This window comes from Ascaphus truei, chromosome 10, assembly GCF_040206685.1.
Source record: "Ascaphus truei isolate aAscTru1 chromosome 10, aAscTru1.hap1, whole genome shotgun sequence".
NCBI classification, from domain to species: Eukaryota; Metazoa; Chordata; class Amphibia; order Anura; family Ascaphidae; genus Ascaphus; species Ascaphus truei.
The window spans coordinates 22,168,072-22,193,780 of record NC_134492.1 but is presented as its reverse complement, the minus strand read 5'-3'; the positions used below and the strand labels follow the sequence as shown (position 1 = coordinate 22,193,780).

General features: G+C 42.3%; 1 protein-coding gene across 1 annotated transcript in view; it reads right to left on the bottom strand.

The window, feature by feature from the left end:
• Nucleotides 1-25,709, bottom strand: part of ERI3 (ERI1 exoribonuclease family member 3) — a 193,567-nt gene that overhangs the window by 63,474 nt on the left and 104,384 nt on the right. Inside the window, exon 7 of the mRNA XM_075616200.1 lies at nt 7,539-7,638. Within this exon, the coding sequence (XP_075472315.1) occupies nt 7,539-7,638 (100 nt within the window). The remainder of the gene's footprint in view (nt 1-7,538; nt 7,639-25,709) is intronic.

Below are 25,709 nucleotides of genomic sequence, written 5' to 3'. Positions count from 1 at the left end.
GATAGACAGGTGGGTAGATTCAGATGAAAATCAAGAGAGATAGGAAGTCAGGGTGGAGAGACGGAAACATTAAACACATACATACATGTAGACAGACAGGCAAATTCTACATTGATATATACATGTGGCACATTGATAGATGTAATGAATAAGCACTGCAGAAAAAAGGTAGTTGCTGTACAAAATATTTAAGAGCTACTGACAACACCATGTGTTGACATTCACATCAAGAGATAGTTATAAAGAACATTATGGGAAGACGGCTACATAGACAAACAAACAGAGAGAGATGTGTGGGAAAATAGATATAGATTGTAAAGAGAGAGATATTGAGGATAAAACAACTGATACATGACTGAACACTGTGCGAGTGACAGTGACTTGTGTTCGATGGACAGAAAAAGCAAGGACAGGAGGTTCCACTAGCCCTGTGAGGTGTGGCGGGAACCCAATCTGTCAAGAGTGCACCTCTCCGAGGTGAAAGAGCTCTGCATAGCCCACAAAAGGTCGCCCATTCTGCCAGACTCCTTTCCCCGGCTCTTGCACTTAGCAAATGTGTTTTCCTCCCTCCCACTCCTTTAATGTCACTACGGGAGAGCACTGGTGGTGCCTCTCCAACAAAATAAATAGAGATCTGTGTACAGAAAGAGGGATTTGGGAGGCGAGGACTAGAGGCCGCACCTCTCGTCAGACCTGCTCTGCTCTCCCTGGTGGTGAAAGCTCTCCCTGGTAGTTAATTAGAATCGTGTCACTAAGTGAATGCAGCTCTGCCTGGGCTCTGACAGACGCTCACCTCTGACACGGGGGGGACCGAAAGACAATCCACATCAAACTACTGCAGTGTGACCCTTTTAACACAAAGAGTAAACTCGCAGCACATCCAGTTGAAGCTCATTAAAACTGTCTACTCTCCGAGCATCCCATTAACCTCCTCGTTCAAAAAAAACAAGTTATTTCTCTCCCTTCTCTGTAGGGTCTAATTAATACTCGGCATTGGGAACATTATAACACTATGACCTTCCTGTATCTCCAATGTCTAAATGAAAGCAGAGAGAGAGAGAGAGAGAGCAGGGGAATCGCATAAGGGGTGCTGAGCATTGCCCATTCAGTTTTGACCAGTGGCAAAGGGGTTAACGGTATACTGCTTGGGAGAAAATGTTAACCCCCTTCTTTGAATATGAATGTCACAATTTGAAGAAATACAGCGTGTAATGTATGCTTCAAACTGGAATTATTTATCACCAAACCTCCTCCTAAAAGCAACAGCAATACCCCTACTATGGGGAAGCCCGCGTAATGATTATATTATAGGGTAGAGGCCAGCAGAGGCAGACTATACAGTACAAATACTGTACATGCCAGGGAGACTGGAGCTATATGAGGTTCTATTTTATCTAGTTTAAGAAATGTTGGGGTCTACGTATCAGGGGAGTTTGGGAGCAAAACTGGGATATTTTCTACTGACATTGATAAATCGAAGTATTTTGCACACAGTGTACGCCGGGTGCATGAGGCTGGGATTTGGGGAGTGTTCGTAGTAGTTTGGGAGGCGCCGACTGGTGCCGATATTGGAATGGGATGTATCAAGTTCTGTGCCATTTCCTCTGCTTTTATTCCACGTCAAAAATGTTGCCAAGTATCGTTGGTGTAAATCTCTCTCTTCTAATGATGTGGATTAGATGTAACAAATTGTTTTATTTCACATTCAACGTTACTGCTCTGAAACATGGAGCAGAGCTCTTTATATTTTAAGAAGATGGCATTTGCGCCCTGTTTCTAGATATTCGTCCCCCCTTTTTGTGTGTTGGTGTTTAATACTTTTAATGTAAGGATAGACAGAGTAAATAAGGAGGGAAGGTATCTAACCTTTATACTATGCTCTGACAGGCTACAGTGTGATATTTACTTTCCCTTGATTTGTCACAGTTTGGTCTCTTGCATAGTATGACTGATATTACCTGGTTACCGTATACTTAAAAAAAACAGCAGAGAGATTAGATTCCAGGATAAGCAAAGGGAAGGTTTCTATGGGTTAAGTCTTGAGCAGAGATTCTGTCACCAGCACCAAGAGGTCATAAATATTATTTTTTATTAAATATAGAGGTTGCTTAGACTGTAGTGCTGTACAATAAGCACAAGAAATACTGTCTTGGCTGTAGTAGAAATCCTCTACATGATGTATTGAACTCATTATACTGAGAAGCTTAAAATGACTAAAGACTAGTCTATTTTGCAGAACCTTGACATCTCAACATCTTCCCTAAATGACTTGTCTCCCTCAGCCAGGCAGTGAAGCACTGACCCGGACCTCTGTCTTTTAACAGAATATAACACTAACCTTATTTTCTGTAACATTGTCTGTAACCTAGACCTGATTCTCGCTCCGCAGGCAGAAGGACGTGGCTATACCTGATTTCTTTTGTAGACAGAAAGAAATTACACCAGCCCAATTCTCTTTCTGTTGGTAGAATTCTATAACTGACATTATTCCCTTTCTGATGGCAAAGGCCATGTAAGTGGCTTGACTCTCATTGCTAGCAGATGTAACACTGACCTGATTCTTCCTGTTCCAACACAAGGCTCTGACAGTGACCTGGTACTCTATGTGTAAAAGGTCCTAACACAACCAGCTCTCTTACAGACAGGCTGTGACACTGACCTCATTCTCTCTTTACAGACAGGGATGTGACCCTGTCCTGATTCTCTCTGCCAATCAATGGAGCTGATTCTTACTCTGTCAGCAAAGAGCTGGAATAATGACCCCACTCTCTTTCCCCCTGCCAGAACAATGCTGGAATAATAACCAGATTCGCTAGTTGTTGGCTGTGAAAATGATCTTTTTGTATCAGACCACAATGCCCTGCCACTACCCCTAGACACACACTTGCACTCTAGAAGAAATATTGGGCTGTTTGCTTGATGCTATGTGGGTGTTGGTGTGGATCCATCTTCCTCCTTTCAGGAAGGACAAATGACTCTTATTCTTTCATACATTTCTTTAATCTCTACTCCAGCTGATGAAGTCATCACCCATTACTCCCTTTTGCCTAAATTAATCCTCTACTTACATCATCTGGCCCTGACATACCAAAAGTTTCAGCACTGCCGCACAGAGATCTAATGCCCAAATCCATCAACAGCCCCATCAATATGGGGAGTTTATTTATCTCACGGTCATTGTTTACTTATATGTTTGACTCTGAAATCATCAGAGTGGACAGCAAACTGGAACCAAAATCTTCCTTATCTGTTACAGTAGTGCCAACAGAGGAGAACAAATACAATGGGAAGAGGTTAAAGAGAACAAGAGAGAAAGCCAGCAAGACTCGAGGAGGGAACAAGAACAGGGAGTCGACAGAAAGAGTGCAAGATTGGTAGAGGAAAAGAGGAATATAGGAAAAGAAGACAAATGAAATGGAAAAGGATAAATAGATAGAAAGTAAGAATGACAGAACAAGGGAGTGAGAGAAAGACATACAGTATGGGCAGTGCAATAAAAGAGGGAGGGATAAAGTGCTCACCACGGTCTCTACCCTCTACAGTGCAATAAACCTACAGGTCAAGAGAGACCAACCACATAGGCACAGAAAACAGTAGACCACTGGATATTCTAAACACAAATTATTGCCAACTAATTTTAACATTAGTCAATAAAAAATATATATACAAATAGTGCAATTATAAGGTGCGCAACTCATTACATAGAATAATAGAGCCATAATGAAGTCTTGCCCCAATAAGCTTACAATCTAGTGTCCAAGGTGGTTGAAATTAGGTCTCCGTCATCAGTCCATTTTTTGTTATCCACAAAACGGTCAACTGTAACCTGACAGCAGGCAGTACCTGTGGATAGGTTATGGGGTTGCCTTAAGTTAGCAAAAGCATGCAAAACCTGAGCCTTTAATGTTGATTTTGTGTGGAGCCCAATCATACTATCTTTATATTTAAATTAAAAAAAAGCGTTCCCTGGTAAGTAATGGGATCACTATTGGTATGTGGAAGGGCTTAGACAACATTCAGATGGGCAAGGGGGTTGTTACTTGTTCTAATATTTTAAAGAATCGCAATGTGTTTTCTCAAAAGTATGTAGGCTTACTTTAACTTCTCTTCTGATTAGCTGGATTATGTACCTCAGTAAGAAATCAAAAAACGAACTGGCTACGCTGCCAAATTAAGAGATCGGGTAACTAAGAAAAACTAGACTTGAAGTTGATAGTGAACAGAATTACTTGCATGTTAATTGTCTGGATTACAAAATAGTAGCACCTTTTTACATGTAGTGTCTTTCATTAAAAGCTTACAGTAGGTATATAAAAAAAAAAAAAAGAATAACTGTAGGAACCGGTGCTTTAAGCTGTGGCTCCCTGTGATAAGACAAACCAACAGTGTGCACACTTCATAACTCGGTGTCGCCACAGAACTCAATTTGAGGGGACGATATTACTCATTTCTTGGATACATTAACTGCATGAAGTATCAATTAAACCATTGATTGCAGGAGTGCTGGGAACTCTTAGCGTGTAATGGGCTGTATCCCAAGCTGCGGAATGGAGGTAAAAGACACTCACACATGCCTTGTAGAGAGCTCCGGCTGACAAATGATTGATATTATGACTCAATTATAACTGGAAACCCCCATAACTGCCTCCTGAGGATGAAAGGCTGGGTCAGGCAGGTCAGGATTTGAACCTATGACCAAGAGTTTTACGGAGATCTTCCAGGCAAAGCCCTGAGCCAGCACCGCCATTTCTCTGACTAAGAGTAACGATTTATTAACAGAGCTGGCTTGGGTACTCTAACTTGGAAAAGGGTGTTTGCACGTGAGACTTTGTGGAGGAAAAGCAGCTCATGACGTATTTGTGGCTGGAAATCTATCAAGGCATAAATCGTCCCTGTGCTGCTAAGATGGTGTGTTCCAGCAGCATTTTCCAATACTCTAATGATCATGTTTATAGAGAGGAGGAGTACTCCAGTTGAACTACTAATGGAGACGGTTCATATACACCATACATTGTAATTACAATAAAATGATAATGAAAGCACTCGGTCATGTATCTAGCATTTTGAACATTTGTTGCAACAGTTTAGATAGGACAGGTCCCTTAATTGGATGAGTTGGCAACATCTTGTTTCACGCTCCATTGCAGTCCTCTCTGGCACGTAAAGGGTCGGTAGCTTACAAATGTTAAGGCCGGAGGCATATATACAGGATGCAAGACAAGGGAAAGGCAACATACTCAAAACAAATATACACGAATTTGCATGGGATGCAACTTAAGTCAAATACAAACATGATGGATGGAAACTTGTGAATTATTTTTAGAAATTAAATTTTAAAAAAATCAGTCAATTTTTCTGGTACATACTCCTGTACAGCTAGATTGGGCAAAAAAAACATGTTGTAGGAGACCCAGAGCGTGATGGATGGACACTTGCGAATTACATATATCAATGTTTTATACCCCCTAAGTGGAGTATAAAAGTACCCTAAATTTATGACTAACCGAAGGCTGACATTCAAAAAGTCGCACTCTAAGCTTTATTTTAATCTCCGATCTGGCTTAATGCTCTTCCAACAGAGAGAAAAAATACTAATATCAATACTTCCCAAGCACCCTACACTTTATATATAACTTACACTATGACAAAACGGCTAGTTTTCATCACCTGTGGAAGATATCTAGACACAAAACCGGACAGCAAATAAGGGTCAATTGTCCCATATAGTTTTCCATATAAGAAACAAGTACCTGTGTAGATTCAATAATCACAAAATTAGATGAGGTTGAAAAAAGACATATGTCGATCAAGTTCAACCTTTGAAACATCATCTCTGAATACAAAATGAGATGTTTTTTTAAACCTGTTTAATACTTTCAGACTTGTTTAATTGCTTTACAGTTGAAAAAGTTGCGATACTTCAATGATTCTACAGCGACGATATAGAAGACGGAGTAATTCAGAGCTGCTAGGTGTTTTAAACAAGTTTTTTGGGGGACGAGCAAAAGGTAAATTGTTTATATGAAGTCGTTACATATAAGCAAGTAATACTAAAACAATTTAGAAGCAAGCTTAATAAAATCCCTAATGCACAAATGGAATACATAATGAAGGATTGTAGAAACAATTTCATCTTGACGTGCTCAATATGGACTTTTGCTGCGTTCCACTACTTGTGATTTACAGTGTATCCACGGGTAGTAAAAGTAGTGACATTATGTACATCGCTGCAATTCTTGTTAAGAATCAAACATTTGACAGTGTTCGGTGCGGCTCCTCCTGGGTTGTCCCCGCACGCCCGTAAAATGAATGCCCACTCAAAGCAGAAACCAAATTTTAATGCAACCCTGTCAATAACTCTTGGAGAGCCATCCCTCAGAACGGGCTTACTAATTAAATGCTGCTGAGATTTAAATAATTCATCTCCTTAACGTGTATTGATTTGAGAGTTTTGTGGTTGGAGGCTGAGAACAAAATTAACCCCTTCACTCCTAACACGGTCGCAACAAGACTTTAAAGCTGGACGAGCATTACATGTGCCTGGTGTGTACATTTCAAACATTCCTGTATATTTAGAAATGATATATATGGCCTATAAGAGACTCTTACAGTAATATTAAACTGTTATATTCATGTAGCACGGATGGTGTGTGCTTAAGCTAGGAATCTATGTCTTTGTACCTTGCACGCAGAGGCAAAATAAGGTGTTCTTTTTACTCTTATAGCGTAAATATAATTAACACCTCCTAAAAGTACTCTCTAAAAACCATTGTCACCGTGTTTAAAAGAATGAAACACAGAAGCACTCGTTTTTGTTTCGTTTCTTTTTGTGCCTTTTGACCATTTTTTCCAGCTCTAGTTAATGCCCTTGTCCCAGGAAATAGTTATGTTTCCTAGCTTTGCAATGGCTTTTCACTCAATGTCACATATTTTTTTTTTTATAGTACAGATGCAATTTCCTACATGCAATATTATGACTCAGAAAAAAAAACTTCCCAATGGTAATAAACCATGCAGATTCTGTGGCAATGGTGTATGTTCGAGTTCCAACATAGTGTAACTACTGTATTGTAGATAGTCCCCACATGAAAGAACTGCATATTTGTTGTCGATAACACTAACTCAATTTAAATATGCTGTTAACAAAGTTTTGACGATGCCTGCAAGGCTGATTTAAATGTTTTTTATGTATACAGTAATTACTAATGGCGCATAGAAGTCAATGTTATTAAACACATCGATGTGCACGTGGGCAATTACCAGAAAAAGCAGTATCTGAAAGTCCTGTATAGTTGAAAAGCTGCTGAAATTGATGCAGACATATGTAGCATATGTAGGAACAATGCAGCAGTATTTGCGATTACATCTAAAGTAAAAGTGGGTGTGTTATGGCAGTGTGAGACACGTCTGTGAACCACAATTAACGGCTTTAATAAATAACTTATTCTATAGGATATTAGTCAAGAGCACATTGCCAATTGATTAAACAGAACCTCTGATCCAGTCACCTTAGGTGTGTATGGGAAGACATCACTCACCTATGCCACTGTGAGGTCTCCCTATGTGTTGCAGATTCATGCCCTTGTTCATGTCTAGGAGTCCATTCTTAGGCCAAGTTCCAATGGCAAAGCTGTAGGCCTGAAACAAAGAGGGGATAAAAAGATACAGAATTATTTGTGCACCATCCATCTAACAAATAATGTATCCTCTCACTGCATTTTATATTTTACTACAAATTTTAAATATCCCTCTATTTACTCACCTAACACTTTTTCAAACCTTAAGGCAGCTATCAGTGTTGCACGTGTACACACACACACACACACACACACACACACACACACACACACACACACACACACACACACACACACACACACACACACACACACACACACACACACACAGACACACACACACACACACGTATATTACCTTATTGGAAATAAGGGATTCCCTGGATCAATAGTTATTGAATTTTAAAAAGAATACTTGTCCTGGAGAAACAATCTGGTTAATAGATGTTAGTTAATAGAAAGCTTTCATATGATCAGGACGTTGCAGTGTCTGATCGGGTGACCCCATGGCCATCTTTGCTTTTCCTTGAAAGTACTGGCAACAGTAACAAAAATAATATCTCGGCAATCAGGAGGTCCCAGGGGCTTTAAAAGCCATGGTTTAGTTGCAGGGGCACCCTGGTTCATATGGGGGTTAACAAAAACTTGATTTTGGGTGATTGCTGCTTTGAACCTCCCATGAACTAAATTCTACTATGTACTCGCTGGGCTGTTTTTATGCTGTAGTTCTGGCCCATTTTTAGGAGGAGATAAACTCAATGTAGTGATTATGAAATGAATAGGAGTAGTACTGGAATGTTAGCTGAGGGGAGACTTCTTTCTTGACACATTTCCATATTTAAAGCCAGATTATGTATTGTAGTTTAGCTATGCATTAGTTTTTAGCTGTTTAAGGTTCCTGCAAAAAAACAAAAAACATTGTGTGTTTGCGAGTCAAGTCCCGGATCCTGCGTGGGGGACAGAAAATAACTTAATGGGATAGATCAGTGTTTTTCAACCAGGGTTCCTAGGCCCCCCTGCAATTTGTAGGTCATTTGAAAATTGTATCAAAGAAAAAATTATTTACAAAGCCTCTGATCTCAGACGCGCTATTAGAGAGGGTCGGGGATCCTTACAAAGCCTCTGATCTCAGACACGCTATTAGAGAGGGTTGGGGTTCCTTACAATGCATCTGATCTCAGACGCGCTATTAGAGAGGGTTGGGGTTCCTTACAATGCATCTGATCTCAGAAACACTATTAGAGAGGGTTGGGGTTCCTTACAATGCATCTGATCTCAGACACGCTATTAGAGAGGGTCGGGGATCCTTACAATGCATCTGATCTCAGACACGCTATTAGAGAGGTTTGGGGATCCTTACAATGCATCTGATCTCAGAAACACTATTAGAGAGGGTCGGGGATCCTTACAATGCATCTGATCTCAAACGCGCTATTAGAGAAGGTCGGGGATCCTTACAATGCATCTGATCTCAGACACGCTATTAGAGAAGGTCGGGGATCCTTACAATGCATCTGATCTCAGACGCGCTATTAGAGAAGGTTGGGGTTTCTTACAGCGCATCTGATCTCAGACACGCTATTAGAGCGAGTATTAGAGAGAGTTCGGGTTGAGCAGAATTTCACAATATAATTATAGGGTTCCTTAATTTCTTAAATACAGGTTGAAAACCAGAGATTGATGCACATATAACGGATACAGCATCACAGGGCTTCAAAAAAGAGATACACATATTTTTGTTTACTATGATATATGAGTCATTAAGGTCCCACAATGAGAGACCACAAGAAGAGAGTTTTATAATGTTTCAGAACTCAAAATGGAACTGAAGGAGAGTTCATCCATGAATCCCTTGGAATAAGGACTACTGCTAAAAACAGCCATTCCGGCTTCATAGATTTTTTTTTTTTTTTGAACTATTGGATTTTTGTTATTTTACAGAATGCTGACCCAGTGATTCTCCGGAGCTAAACTGCTCTACTTTTACTTCCGACACACCCTGGTTCCCAAAATACTTACATAGGTTTAGTTGCCAGTGTTTTTCTCCCCTTTAGGTGATCTGTCGCCAAGTTTTCACTTGGTTTAAACCAATGGGATAGGTGACACTGGTTCTTCAAATGCACATCTGTGGGCACCCCTACTGTAGTTTGCATTTGTGTTTTTTTTTTATTTTATAAGTACTGAGATAGGGTCCATTAACTTCAATGGAAGTTACGGTGCGATAGTGGCCGATTAGTATTATTGCAGTTTCATTAATAACCCCTAATGAGTTGTTTCTTTTTCAGCTTTCACATCAGTTACTGTTGAAGTCCTGCCACCTAGCTGCACATCCCAGGTGTTAATTGTGAGCATATTTTAATCTATGAGCAGCGTGTTCATAATTAATAATTAATCACATTTGGGGTTTGCTCGTTCCTTCTGTCTTTTTTTCTTTTTAACATAAACTAATCATTTAGCGTTCACAAATTATGTCCCACAAGCTTTGCCTACCAGATTCGCCTTTGCCTCCACGCTCTGCACAGATGCTTTCCATTTGTTACCTTTTAGATATTTTTTTTTTATTATTGATGTGCCCAATAAGCAATTATTCAGCACATCTTCACCTTGTAGAATATGCCTGCATTGGTAAAAATGAAAAGACCACCAAATGTGATTGGTCCCACAGGCAATAGGAAGTGGAATTATCATTGGGGGGTTGACGCTATTGTTTTCTATTGAACGACGTTTTAAATGTCCAGCAAGTAACACTGGCAACTAGACGGGTAACTATCTCGAGAACCAGGGGATCCTTTGTCCTAAATATAGTGTAGTTTAAGCTCTGGAACTCCCGCCAGTTTAAAGTATGTAAAAAATAGATTACAAAATGTAATTATTGAAATTTGGTGAGATCACTTCTTTAAAAAGCATGATGGAAGTGGTTTTCAGTTTAATTTTTATGTAAGCACACATTTCATGAGTCATCATTTGTTTCATTTTTGGCATTAACAATGCGTAGCACTCCCCTCCGGCACTGAACTAGTAAAGGGGTAGAGTTCTGGATTCTCTTGGACGGACGGACGGACGGACGGACGGACAGACGGACGGACACACACACACACACACACCTCTTATAGTTTTGCTTTGACTGTCTAACCTGCGACAACTAATAACAAGCGTCCTCAATACACAGTCTCTGCACAAGAAGTTTTGACCTTGTTAGAAGGCTACTTTCTCAGATGTTTATCTAAAAGTGGCTGAGAAGGTGGAAGCACCGGTTTGACATAGTGGTGTATGGTCTGTGCTATATAGATAGTCAGTACAAGTGTAGTGTCGTGTAAAAGACAGAGCATAAGAAAATCATCTGATAGAGACTAACTCCCCGAGTGCCTTCTCACCATTAAGATCATATGTGACATTTCTACAGCTTATGTAAGCACATGACTCTAATCATTGATCATAATAAAATCCTCCCGGTTATGCGTCTCCAGGGGGTGATAGGTTACGTGGGACAAGGAGAGTCAAACAGTCTCACATTTCCTATCTCACTCATTTCATAGTAGTATTTCTTCTTGTTTGGTTTGAAGTTGCTTACATTTTGGACCTGTATTTTTTTAATGCTTACAGAGCTGCACAACATTTGAATATGGAAGAAACAGCAGTACCAGGAAAGCAGTTACCGTAGAACATGCTGCAGTATAAAGCACAGATGCAAATGGTTATTTAATTCAACCCTTTAATGCTTCTTCCATTTAATGTACTCACTCCCAAATAACATCGCTGGTGGTTTCTGTCAATTATTACAGCTGCAGATCCTTTCCATTCCCTCTTTATACCATTCTCCAAGAACATATAAATGTACACCCAATCGAGCAAGGAGTCTCCTACTGGTTATTACACTGTGCCAGAAGCCATTGAGACACCCCAACAGAGGTGCACTCCATGACAAGAGCTTATAACTCAACACCTACTTATAAAGATTGTTTGTTGATGGATTCCAATAGCTTTCAATCAAATGGCCAACTTGTTATCTTTCTCAATGTCTGAGTGGAAGCTATCCCTGGCAGAAAAGAGGTTAGCATGTAGAACTTTCCAAAGTTAGAGGAGAGTGACACAGCTGGCAAGAATTTGCCTGTCTCAACTTAGAGGCTTTTCCAACGCACTATTGTTTTTCTGCAAGACAACACACAGGCTCCATACAAGAGTACGTTTTGGAACAAAACAAGGAAGATTGAAATGTAAATTGCCAGGGTGGAGGGAGACGGACTAAGCCTTGCTGTGTAGAGCTCACACTCTCAGAAAGACAGGTACACTGTCAGAAAGCTGGCACAGGCTGCAGGCAGACAAAAGTTGTCCCCATGTGCACTGGGGCAAAACATACCCTTCAAAAGACATAGGCAGAGACAGACAGGGTATGGGGGGGGGGGGGGGGGGGGTTTGGGAAGGCAATACAAAAGCCGTTTGCTTCCTGGAAGTTTGCCAGGTATTCCAGAAAGGAAGCCTGGAAAGCAGCCGAGTATATGGATTGCAGCACAAGCACCTTCCCATCTTCCACACAGGTGGCCCACTGGTCCTTCTTTACATGGCCATGGGCTAGTTTTTGGGAAGCTCAATCCCCCTTCCCCTTATTAGTTTGTCCAAAAAAGATAAGAATAATTTAACAAACTGAGTGACATTAAGGAATGATGAGGAATAATGAGTTAATAAGTGGCTAAACGTCTCAAAAATGAGAAGTGCATGTTTCCATATAACATCAGGCAACAAACCAGACGTTGTAGCTCATTTGTCATAACCAGGGAGGCTGTGATCCCCCCCACCCCCCTCCCCTTGCTAACCAATACCCACATATAACAGACAAGAAAGACAGACTAGGTTTGGGGGTATAAAAGGCTGCGGCTTTGTTTATTAAACAATAATAAAGTAACCGCTAGTCCCTGCCAGAGAGCTCGCTTAATGGGTTATGGCAGCGTTTCCCAAATGGTGGGTCGCGACCCGGCACCGGGCCACGGCACCAAAATTGCAGGGTCGCAGCGAGGCTGGCCGCGCGGTGTCTCCCGTTCCCCTCCGCTCAAGTTTAAAAAAATGGCGGCGATTCCCCCCGCGGTCCCGCGCGCATGCGCAGGGCAAGCAGGGCCCGCTCCCTTCCTCCCCCCCCGCTCCCAACGTGGGACGGAGGAGGAAGTACCAGCTCCTCTGCGGCCCACATTATGTGGGACGGAGGGGGAAGTACAAGCTCCTACTGCGGCCCGCTTCCCGAGCTCACCTCCCGTGGCACACCCTCCCGAGCCCACCTCCCGTGCCCCCAAGCCCACCTCCCGTCCCGGGCAGCAGGGGTTATCGGGGGCAGCAGGGGAAAGCGTCCGGCGGCAAGGTAAGTCACCCCACCCAGTCACTGTCACCCACCCAGTCACTGTCACCCACCACCCAGTCACTGACACCCAGTGACTCTCTCCCACCCAGTCACTGTCTCCCACCCACCCAGTCACTGTCTCCCACCCACCCAGTCACTGTCACCGACCGTCTCCCACCCACCCAGTCACTCACCCACCGTCTCCCACACACCCACCCAGTCACTGCCACCCACCCAAGTGTGTATGTGTATCAGTGGCTGTGTGTGTATCAGTGGCTGTGTGTGTGTCTGTGGGGGGGGTTATCAGTGGCTGTGTGTGTGTTTGTGTGTGTGTATCAGTGGCTGTGTGTGTGTCTGTGCAGGCCCTATAGGCGATAAATTTTTTAGTGGGTCACGAAGGAGAAGTTCAAAAATAACCGGGTCACGGAAAAAAAAGTTTGGGAAACCCTGGGTTATGGGAAGGGGGTCAGCCAGGCCTTAGCCTGCTGCCCCCGTAGTTAGCTGAGCCCCCAGGAGCCGGCCGTTGTCGCGAGTGTGTTCCCGGGAGTCATGTTCAGTTGGCCCCGCCCACTCACGACTACCCACGGGCTTTATCAGCCCCGAACACCGTCTGGCAAGGACAAGCACTTACCCCCCAAACTGCCACCATCAACGAGTCTATTTAACCCCCTTAAACTGCTGCCAAACCCGCTAGGACCCTCTCCTCTCCAACCCTTCTTGCAACTCGTTGTTGAACAAATCCGCCTCAATCTCGGTTAAATGTACGCCGTCAGCCCTAAATAGGCCAACTATTTAGTAATTGAAATCCGAGTGGCTGATCTGCCACCCCCTGCACTGCATCACAAATTTTCCCACCATCTTGTTCAACTTTACACGCGCTCGGTCGACTGCGCCCGGGGCCCGTGCGCCCTTCCAAACTGCCCTGCAGACTATGTCTGACCAGCCAATCTGAATTCCCGGCCAAAGGGCGAGGATGCGAACCAGGTCTTGCTTTATCGCATCGACCAGCTCGAAGTAGCGTCGCGTGTTCACGTCTTTGCCCCCGGCCTGAAGGATAAGGATCCGTGATGCTCTTCTATCTCTGGCCATCATCATTAGCCGTGGGAGCAATTGACCCCACCGCAGTCCCCTACCTCCGCACCATAACACCTTTGCATGCTCCTCGTGCAACCCGAGGTTTCTCCCGTATGGACGTTTGAAGGCTCGCTTCTCTGCCCAGTATATGAGTAAATCTCCAATGATCCATGCATCTGTGGAATCTGCGAAGGCATAAGGGTGATTGATGGAGGTTTATTCCAATAAGATTTATTCCCCTGTTCCCGTGCTGTTGACGACGTACCACCAACGCTGGGTGGTGATGGTGACCGTGCCTCAGCCGCATGCTGCCGACTCATCCCTGAGCCGGTCGCCACCTCACCGCTATCTGAAATTACAGCATGAGGGTGCCTCGACACCCTAACCACTGGCTCATCCTTGACCGCCGATGGCATCAAAAACTTCTGTGTCGACATCCCCCTGGCAACATTGGAGTGGGTTGCCGCCACACCTGCGGATTTATGCCCTGCCATAGCGGTTTTTCCCTTACACCTACTTGTCCTGCTGCATGGCGCACCTCCTGGCTGGCGGCGGCCTCATCACTCACTTGAGGGCCACGCGTCCATGCATGCGGGAGCATGACCACCTTGTCCGCTCAACCAATCCTGCCCGCCAGCTTGGTGGAGGGAGACGGACTAAGCCTTGCTGTGTAGAGCTCACACTCTCAGAAAGACAGGTACACAGTCAGAAAGCTGGCACAGGCTGCAGGCAGACAAAAGGTGTCCCCATGTGCACTGGGGCAAAACAGACCCTTCAAAAGACATAGGCGGAGACAAGCGGTAGGCAATACAAAAGCCGTTTGCTTCCTGGAAGGCTGCCACATATTCCAGAAAGGAAGCCAGGAAAGCAGTGGAGTATATGGATTGCAGCACAAGCACCTTCCCATCTTCCACATAGGTGGCCCACTGGTCCTTCTTTACATGGCCATGGGCTAGTTTTTGGGAAGCTCAATCCCCCTTCCCCTTATTAGTTTGCCCAAAAAAGAAGTGAACAATTTAACAAACTGAGCAACATTAAGGAATGATGAAGAATAACGAGTGAGTTAATAAGTGGCTAAACGTCTCAAAAATGAGATGTGCACTTATAACATCAGGCAACAAACCAGACTTTGTAGCTCATTTATCAAGAAGCAGGGAGGGACGCATACACTAAGTGGCTACAATCTGATCCGATTCCTAAAGCACATTATTCTAATGGGAGTTGAGTAACTTTTTTGATGCCACTGTGTACGCCTTTTATCGCCGGTCAATTAAAGGTGCAATCCAGGATTAGGAAATTCATTACTTTACAGCTCATGCTGTAGGACTACACAGACGCCCGTTAAGATAATCACAGATCAGCTTGTTATTTTATACATTTACTTTACTTTTTGTTCAGTTCCAACCACACACAAATCATTTTATATATGCCAGAAATTCAGGCTAGATTGCCCTAATGACATTATTATAAGGAAATGAACACAAACTCCACAGCAGGGATATTAAACTCAGTCCTCAAAGGCCACCACCAGGCCAGGTTTGATGGATATCCCTGCTTCGGCACAGGTGGCTCAATCAGTGGCTCAGTCTTTGACTGAGTCACCTGTGCTAAAGAGGGAATATCCATAAAACCTGGCCTGGTGATGGACCTTGAGGATCGAGTTTGAGAGCCTTGCTGTAGAGTCTACACCCTCCCCCCCCCCCCCATGTACCCCTTGTACCAACCGAACCACTGACCTTTCCTTTGACACTACCCCAGTCATAAAGGTATTGTGCAACTGACATGAGATAAAGTTCTGTAACATTATTTGAAGTGTCTATGTTATACAAAGCCTGTAGCCTATTCCCAACCTTTCTGAACATGTATCCCATAACCACCCCTTTCTTTGTGTTTTGGTAAAATATCAATAACATCACCATTTAATTTTTTTTATTTGTTTCATATTTGTTTATGTACATATATATATATATATATATATATATATATATATATATATATATATATATATATATATATATGTGTATATTGTCTTTATGTATTAACATATTGCTAATCATTTCTCAATATGATTAGCATAGCATTACCAAAGATGCGCATGTACAGTCAGTCACCTTTCACATGATTATTACCATCAATGTGGTGAGAGAAAAAAGTCAGTTTTCTTTATATAGAATATACAGAATGTATTTTTCTGATAAGGGCAAGTTACTGGAAATGTATCTTAAAGAGGCAATCCAAGCAACTTAAAAAAAACAAACACCTTTTTGTCGTTGATTTAATATGTGCAGCCTTTGGTTACTTTTTTTGAAAATGAACTACCAAAGCTGCCGATCGATTCGTTCTCCTGTGATCGATAAGCAAAATCCAGCTTAAAAAAAAAATATATATAGCAAGTGTTATTTAATACTACAAAACAGATTTAAAAAAAAAAAACACATGTAGGCTATTGCTTGGATGGCTCCTTTAATGAGGAGATAACGCTGCAGTGATTTCAATGCTGCAGTAATCAAAAGTAAGTTATAAAGCAGTTGCGAAATAATTCTCAACAGCAGCCGCCATTCTAAAGAATCTCCCTTTTATTTTACACCACCATATTTCTACCTAGCAACACCACCTGCCTGAGATAAAGATGGCATCATAATGATTACTTCTCAGTGAGAAGGGCGGTTGACAAATTATACGAAATGATCTTCCATATTGAGTTATTGTGACAGATATCAAATAGATTAAAAAAACAAAAAAAAGATCGATGAAGCATCTGTTTACCAGGGAAAAAAAGACACTTTAAATTGTTAAGCTGAATTATTTTTAAAAAGGTGCCACTTACCTACATCTAACGCGCAAACCAAAAGCCTGCCAATAGTTCACTCTGATCCTAGGTGAGACTGTCCTTGTGATGAACAGGAGATCAGAGGAGTACTGAAGGCCCCGTGATTGGGTGAAGAGTCTCTTGTAATTTATAACTTAATAACGCAATATTTCCTGTCTCTTAGTTTCCTTTTAGCACATAATTAAGTGCCGGTGTACGTAACCGTTTTCTGCAGCCATCTCGCTTCCCTCTTAGCCAAACACGCTGCTCTGCGGATAATTAATAGATAACAGTGCTAATCCTATTGGGAGATGATTAGCAATTAAAACTCCTAATTAAGTCTGTGCATAATTCACTGAAATTACAGTTTATGTACACAAAGGGGAGTTTGTTTGGTTTTGTTTGGCTTTGTACAAATATGTGTTGATATCTTTATTGTTCATTATTTTTCCCCAAGCCAAGACCTCAGTCTGTTTCCCATCAGGGCTGCGTTACACGATTTGTAAGTCGTGTAAGAGCAGATGTTCTTGTCGGGCTGCAGAGTCAGTGGCAAATAGCCTCTCATTATGTCTTTTGTCAGCAAAGACATTGAAGCATTTATATCCATGTATCAAAGATGCATTTACTTCTCTACACAAGAAAATGCAACAATTCAATTCCAACAACATATAAGTGTAATAACTCCCTAAAAACCTTTGAAACAAGATACTGAATATTACTGTTAAGAACTGCGCTTTCCGTTTTTTTCCCCGGTTCCTTTAGGAAGTAATGTTTTTTTTCTGCTTCTTAATGAAATATGTTACTTTAAAGCAGCAGTTCCACATACTCATATATTTTTTAACCCCCCTCTCTTAAACAAGTTAATTTCAGCCCCGGGACATGTAGATGTAGCGCTGGTACCGTCCCCTTCAGGGAAATTTAAATGGTGATTTAAATTGCCCACGTTACATTGGCCAATAGAAGCAGTGATGTAATTGGATTTAAACAACAAGGAAGTACCTATACCGGCGTTCCCAGAGTGCATCAAAGGTACCAGGAAGTACCGGTGCTGGCATTCCCAGTGTGCAAAGGAATCAGGAAGTACCGGCTTTGGCATTCCCAGTGTGCATCAAAGGTACCAGGACGTACCGGTGTTAGCGTTCCCAGAGTGCATCTCAGGAACAGGAAGTACCGGCGCTAGCGTTCCCAATGTGCATCTCAGGAAGCAGGAAGTACCGGTGTTAGCGTTCCCAGTGTGTATCTCAGGAAGCAGGAAGTTCCGGCGCTAGCGTTCCCAGTGTGTGTCTCAGGAACAGGAAGTACCGGCGTTAGCGGTCCCAGTGTGTATCTCAGGAAGCAGGAAGTACCGGCGTTAGCGTTCCCAGTGTGTATCTCAGGAACAGGAAGTACCGGTGTTAGCGTTCCCAGTGTGTATCTCAGGAAGCAGGAAGTACAGGCGATAGTGTTCCCGGTGTGTCTCAGGAACAGGAAGTACCGGTGTTAGCGTTCCCAGTGTGTATCTCGGGAAGCAGGAAGTACCGGCGATAGCGTTCCCAGTGTGTGTCTCAGGAACAGGAAGTACCGGCGCTAGCGTTCCCAGTGTGCATCTCGGGAAGCAGGAAGTACCGGCGCTAGCGTTCCCAGAGTGTATCTCAGGAAGCAGGAAGTACCGGTGTTAGCGTTCCCAGTGTGTATCTCAGGAAGCAGGAAGTTCCGGCGCGAGCGTTCCCAGTGTGTATCTCGGGAAGCAGGAAGTACCGGCGATAGCGTTCCCAGTGTGTGTCTCAGGAACAGGAAGTACCGGCGCTAGCGTTCCCAGTGTGCATCTCGGGAAGCAGGAAGTACCGGCGCTAGCGTTCCCAGAGTGTATCTCAGGAAGCAGGAAGTACCGGTGTTAGCGTTCCCAGTGTGTATCTCAGGAAGCAGGAAGTTCCGGCGCGAGCGTTCCCAGTGTGTATCTCGGGAAGCAGGAAGTACCGGTGTTAGCGTTCCCAGTGTGTCTCAGGAACAGGAAGTACCGGCGTTAGCGTTCCCAGTGTGTATCTCGGGAAGCAGGAAGTACCGGCGATAGCGTTCCCAGTGTGTATCTCGGGAAGCAGGAAGTACCGGTGTTAGCGTTCCCAGTGTGTCTCAGGAACAGGAAGTACCGGCGATAGCGTTCCCAGTGTGTATCTCGGGAAGCAGGAAGTACCGGTGTTAGCATTCTCAGTGTGTGTCTCAGGAACAGAAAGTACCGGTGTTAGCGTTCCCAGTGTGTCTCAGGAACAGGAAGAACCGGCGTTAGCGTTCCTAGTATCTGTCTCAGGAACAGGAAGTACCGGTGTTAGCGTTCCCAGTGTGTGTCTCAGGAACAGGAAGTACCGGTGTTAGCGTTCCCAGTGTGTTTCAGGAACAGGAAGTACCGGTGTTAGCGTTCCCAGTGTGTGTCTCAGGAACAGGAAGTACCGGTGCTAGCGTTCCCAGTGTGTTTCAGGAACAGGAAGTACCGGTGTTAGCGTTCCCAGTGTGTCTCAGGATGCAGGGAGTTAAAAATCACAGTTTTTATTTTAAATAAAGCTTAAGTTACATTTTTAGAGCCCCAATATATTTTTGGCTCATGTAAACCTGTCCTGCTTGCTCCTCTCCCATGTCTCGTTTTCTCTTCCCTTTATTCCTTACATACTACATGTTACCCTACACATTCAGAACTAGTTCTTGTTTTACAGTAAATCTAATTCTGATGTGAATTATTTATATCCCACTTTGTTATCGCCATACAATTTAAATGAGATTAAAAAAAAGTACTATTTTTTTTAAAGATTGTTGGAAATCTTTCCAAAGAAAAATGTAACTAGTGATGTGAATATGGCACCTGAAATTAAGGAACCAAGTAGCTGACATTACACATGCCTTTTAAAGCAGCAAAACATGCTAAATCGTATAATAAATCAGTTTGGTAGAATTAGATAATTAGATATTAGATAATACTTACTGCATTTTTTTATTATTATGCAACTCAATGCCATTTTTAATTCATTTTAAAGCATCCTGTGATTTATATAGCAGGTTTTAGCCCACCTCCCAAGCAGTGCAAGATCTTTGCAACACTTTCCTATTTAGAATAATTTGTTGCAAATGTTCCCAGCAGTTTGAGCTGTAAACTGTAACAATAGATGTTACCCAAGTAATATCCAGATACCTTGTAGCTGCTGAGTTACAGTGACAAACAGCCATTATGTTCGTAACACCATAAGGATTTTGTCAGATTTATAACAGGAGCACCAAACAATTGTCTACTTAGGTAAGAATGTAGAATTATATATTGCCACATGCACACAAAAGGGGGAAGGTAGTATTGCTGCCTTAAACCACAAAACTTGAGCCCTGAGCCCAGATAGAACAAACCTGCAATAAAACAGAGGCTCAGCTTTCAGAGATTTCGATAGTAGACCGAAATCTACTCAGTAGGACTCGAAATTCGGAGACACTTTTCATGAGAAGCAAGAGCATGGAGCGTTCAGTCAGGGACTGTGATGCTGGCAATAGCAGTTAGTTTATCTGAAGGATACTAGTAACTCATTCTAAACCATAGGGAATGCCTACAATGTCTCACTGAACATAGCATATATATTATTGGTTAACCGCTCAAGGTCATCCCTTAGTACAACCCAAGCACACCAACTAACCAGGCATCCAGCACCTGGCCAAACTACTGAAGGTCAAGTAGGCATGTTATGCATATTCAAAGCTGCCTGCAGGATCGATTGACTTTTAATTGTTTTTTCCTGGGTTTTGGAAGGAAGTGCCAGGGGCATTGATCAGTTCCAGACGAGGCCGCTCACACTTTAAGTGAGATAAGAGGGGGGGAGGTGATGGGATGATAGGAAAAGGTTATAAGCATGGGGAAAAGTCATCTTTGGAGCATAGCACAGAGCACTTTAACAGGTGTTGTACAGTATATTAGTAGTATAAAACTGCTTAGATCAAATACGTGAATTACCCTGATGTGTAAACGTTGGGTTTAGAATCAGAGTGCAAGCCATCTCTCCATTCAATATAAATCATTATAACATGCATTTTGATGAGGCTTTTGATCCTGTAAAAATAATTAAGTGATAATCAATAGTTTCAAATTGTTCCATTTATTGTTAAACATATTTTTATAAAAGGGATCATTGCCATTTTCCTTAGAAGTGAACAAAGAACCCACAGGTTAACTAACTAGTGATATTATCACATCGTTTCCCCTACAAATACCAGGAAGAATATGGTCACAACTGGCCTCAGAACAAGAATGCTAAGTGACAGAACATGAGGGAATAAAGGGAAGAATTATTATAAGATAAGAAATACAAGACTGTTTTTCTGAACCCAAAGTATATGAATATTTCCAAAAGGGAAAAAATAAAATCATTTACCCAATGCATGGAATCCAATAACGCAAAATGGGCTTGAAAAGACGCGCCATATTTTGGAATCCCATCGCTTTCTACGTGCACCAGTATACTAAGAGTTTTGCAGCTGGTAGAGTGTAGTGACATATAGATGGCTATTTATCAATGTCTTTGACCCCTTTGCTCACAGAGGGGTCTGCAGTACATGGGCACAGAACAACTCAAACGTGTCATTTTCAGAATGTTTTATTTTAAAATATCCTCAGAGAGGACTATTGGACATGGAGCATGTGAGTTTGGCAACCAACTACCTTCTACCCAGCAGATTACGCTCTGTAAGCACAGACATATATATATATACACATTAATAATGTATATGTATATATACACACACAGACATATATACATACACACACACACAGGGGTGCAACCACTAGATGAAATTCAGGATGTTTCTGGGTGGATTGATGCGTTTTCCTATGGAAAGTAATTACTTTGCACCACTTCCAAAACCCTTTTTAAGTGAAGCAAACTGGTCCAGTATACCTTGCATGAGAGGGAGCAAAAAACAAGTTCTGCAATGCAACATTATACAACAAGGTGAAGTATCAATGTAGAATGCATACAAAAACAGGAAGTATCAATGCTTTAATACCCTCGCTGACGGTAATTCCTTGAGGAGCAACATTGGTGGACCCTCAAAGCACTAAATGGGCTAAAACAGCAAAACTCTATTGTAAATGTTCAAAGCTCTTAGATGCAAAATTAGGCTGAAGCACAGAGAAGCAGCCAAGAGTTGCCGAGACATAAAATCTTTCGGTCTTCAAATAATAATAATAATAATAATAATGATGATGATAATAATGATGATGAACATAAGTTATGTTTTAAAATTATCAGAAAATTATTTGTTTAAAATTAAAAATAAATAAAAAACCTGTAGAGAATAAATATATGTATATTATTAGCAGCACCTCTAAGTGCCTAGGAAAAACTAGATAAAAAAACCGTATACATCATCGGCATCAGCTCTGTGTCATTTATAACTTTTTACATCTCGCCACCTAAAAACCTTTGCTCACTGCAGCATTGCCTCCAAAAAACGAAATGTCTCTAAAATAACTCGCAAAGAAGAGGGGGGGGGGGGTTAACAGCAACATTATATGCCCAGGAATTCCATTCATCAGGACAAATAATGAAACCCCAATGTTCCCCATCAGCCACGGAAAAGGCTGTCGTGATTTAAGGTTACAGGCAAAAAGGAAGAAAGGAGAAGGGGGAAAGAGAAAGCATAATGCGTGTTTATTCATGCAAAGAAAAAAATATTTAAGTGATGTAGAGGGGAGAAGATTGCTATAACTAGTGAAGAATAACACAGTGTGCTTTTCTGTCACATCACACTGGAATTTCAGTAATAGATTCTCAGCCTGACACTCCATTCGATTCTAAGGTGATCCCGCTTTATCCCAACACATCAAATATTAAACACTTGTATTAGCCGATCTGCCATCACTTTCCCCAGCTTATGCCTCCTCCGTTTTATTTTATTCATTCTGCCTTGGCTTCAGTCACTCTAATATTCTCAATGTTATCTAAACATGCCTTAATACACTTGGGTTCTTATCAATTTTCTTTTGTAAAGAGAGAGGGGGTGGAGGGAAAGATACTTAAAAAAGTATTTAGTTTTTTTTTTTTTTATTATTATTATTATTCTCATCGTTATTTTCAAGCTTTTCAATTTTTGTGCATGGCGAGCTTACAGGAGGGGAGATAGAGGGGTTGGGGGAGCGAAATGGAGTGAGAGAAAGGGAACAGACAGGCCAAGTTTGACGGATGCCTTTCAACAAGGGCAGTCTAGCTTGTCAAAGCCTGAGTGGGAGATGAATTGGCATATCTATTCAGCCTGCCTCTGGATGTCATGCAATACAGTTTAATATTCCCAGATAAAGCAGGCTGAGCTATCGATGTCCTGACACCAGACTTATTAGTTCCTCTTCTTCTGCATTTCCCCCCCCCCCCCCCACCCCCCGTCTTTGTGAGCATCACACGGCATTTCCCATTGAAAATCACTAATAAGGGGCTTTTTATTTATACAAAAATGCTTATCGTCTACCCAACTCTCCCCATATTAACTCCGATTTTGAGCGCCTTGCACCCAGAGTGACCTGCTTTGAAATGTGTTGCGGTTTTCCCTGGCTTCGAATGGATAATGACACGGTGCAGTTTAGGTAATTCGTTAAATAATAAACTTTTGGCGAGAGCTTGAAAAAGCAAACGCTCTATGTGATCTGTTTATAGACAAGTAATTGGATTTCTTTTCGTCAACGCCACTGTTCATAGACGCTCACTTTGCATACAATAATATCGGAGAGAACAGAACTTTAGATTTCTTCTAGTGTTGCTTTTGGTTGGCTAAGGTTAAACATAATCAAAAAGATCATATACATGTATATCATCATGCAACCAGACAGAAACCTCAAATACGTGTCTCTCTTGTCCTTAGACATCCAGGACATGCCCCTTCTTAACTCCACCTCCAGAGCCATGAGCAACATATAACCTTCACCCTCTCTGCCTACAGAGACTTCAAGGTCGCGAAAATCTCACCTCTCCTTTCACAGTGACTTCAGGGACACGTCTCTCAAACCTCTACTACTGGGCCACCAGTAACACATACCTCTCACCTATTCCTCCCTGGTAGCAAGGACACACAATTCTAAATGCCCCCACATGCAAGGCTTTAAAAGACTAGATTATTAGGGCGTCGTACTTATCTGTATCCAAATAAAAAGGCACCAATCAACTGCTACTAGCATCACCATCGCAATTTCCTCTTTGGCAACGGATCGGTACCTTATTTTTAGATTTCAAATGCATAAAATTAGCAATTGCTACAAAAAAAAAAAAAAGAGAGAAGGGGGTGGGGGGAGGAATTGCTGCTTTCAATTCTGATACCAGCACTATCGTTGTGTTTAATTTCAGAGCTACAGGGGAGCAGGTGTCCTGTGCTTAGGGGAGCTCTCCCTGCTCCCTGGATCCTGCCCCATTAGTTTAGTGCCCAGCCATCTGTGGGATCTCTCGCAATTTTCTTGCTGCCACCGTCCCCCCCTCCCCATTTCTTCCCGCTGCCTCGTTCTCCCGCCCCTCCTGTGTATCAGGGAGCTTTTCCATTAGCCCCTTTAATATTCTGACGCCCGGCACCGGCTGCCATTACATTCAAACACTGATCGCCCTGTGAAATTACATCGCTAAAATGGAATTGTGTATAATCAGCCTGCTCCATGCACTGTCAGTCCCATCACAAACACGACGTAAAGCAGGCTTATGGATGGATTTAACAGCTGCTACAAGTGTGTGTGTGTGTGTGTGTGTTACAGATTACATATATATTTAGCTGAATATTACACATATTGATATACATATATTTTACTGATTGTTTTGAGCATCTACTCTTGAATCTGTTTGCCTAATGCACATCTAGAAAGATTTTACTCATTTGCTGCTAGAAGAGCCTGAAATATATTTTCAGTGGCTCCAGGAAATCCTCAGCAATTTTCGCGTGCTTTTTAAAGCCCATTTTATTCAAAGTTGGGGTTACAAACCTGCAGCAAGACAAGATATGGACTTCAAATGATCACAAAATGACAACTTACCTTTCATTGTTCTCTAAACAGCATTAGAACTAGGGTGCAGGGACAAATAAACAATTGTGTCTCTCCCTGTGACTACAGTGAGAAAGTATCACAAAGAATGATGAGCATGTCAGACAGGAAGTGTCGTGGTTGTTCTTTAATCTAGAAGCTGGTGAGTTCCTGTCTGATCACCTGTATGCTGTGTGCTGTGTGCTCATGGGCAAAACATTTTGCCTCTTTGTGCCTTTCCTGGATGCACTTTAAAAAAATAAATTAAAAGATGTGTACCTCGATTTACCATTCTTGGTAAAATATCTTAATCATTTAAAAATAACTAAAAGTACCTAAAAATGCAAAGGGGAACCAAATCAGCCTTCCCACACACAAGGTGATAAAAGGTCAGTATAGATCAACACCCCAAAAGGACCTGGCTCCATAATGCGTAATCGGACATTTAGTCACGGTCATCTCGCCACGGCCAAGTCTCCACTGGTGTTTGTCCACCAAAGGACCCGTCGCCGCTCCGCCGTTGGACGCTCAAGCCGCTTCTTCAACAAAGCAGGTTAATTTAAGGGGTTTTAGCGGTTAGGGTAGGGGGTTAAGGATGGAAGTTTTAGGATACAGGATTAGGGTAAAAGGTTAAAGTTTTTAGAGTAGGAGATTAAGGATTTTATGGTAAGGGGTTAAGGTTTTTATAGTAGGGGGTGGCGATAGTATTAGGAATTAAGATTTGGGGGATTTAGGGTAAGGTATGGGGCTTATCTTGGTGGCGAAACGGCCAGCGGAGAGACCTCCGGCATCGGGGTAAGTGGTGCAAAACGGCCGCGACTAAAATGTCCCAGACCGCCAAAATGTATGTTAAATGTTTACAAAGTGAAAAAAGGCGCATATGTATTATGAACATCCAACAACATAGTCACGAAAACAAAAGATCTAAAG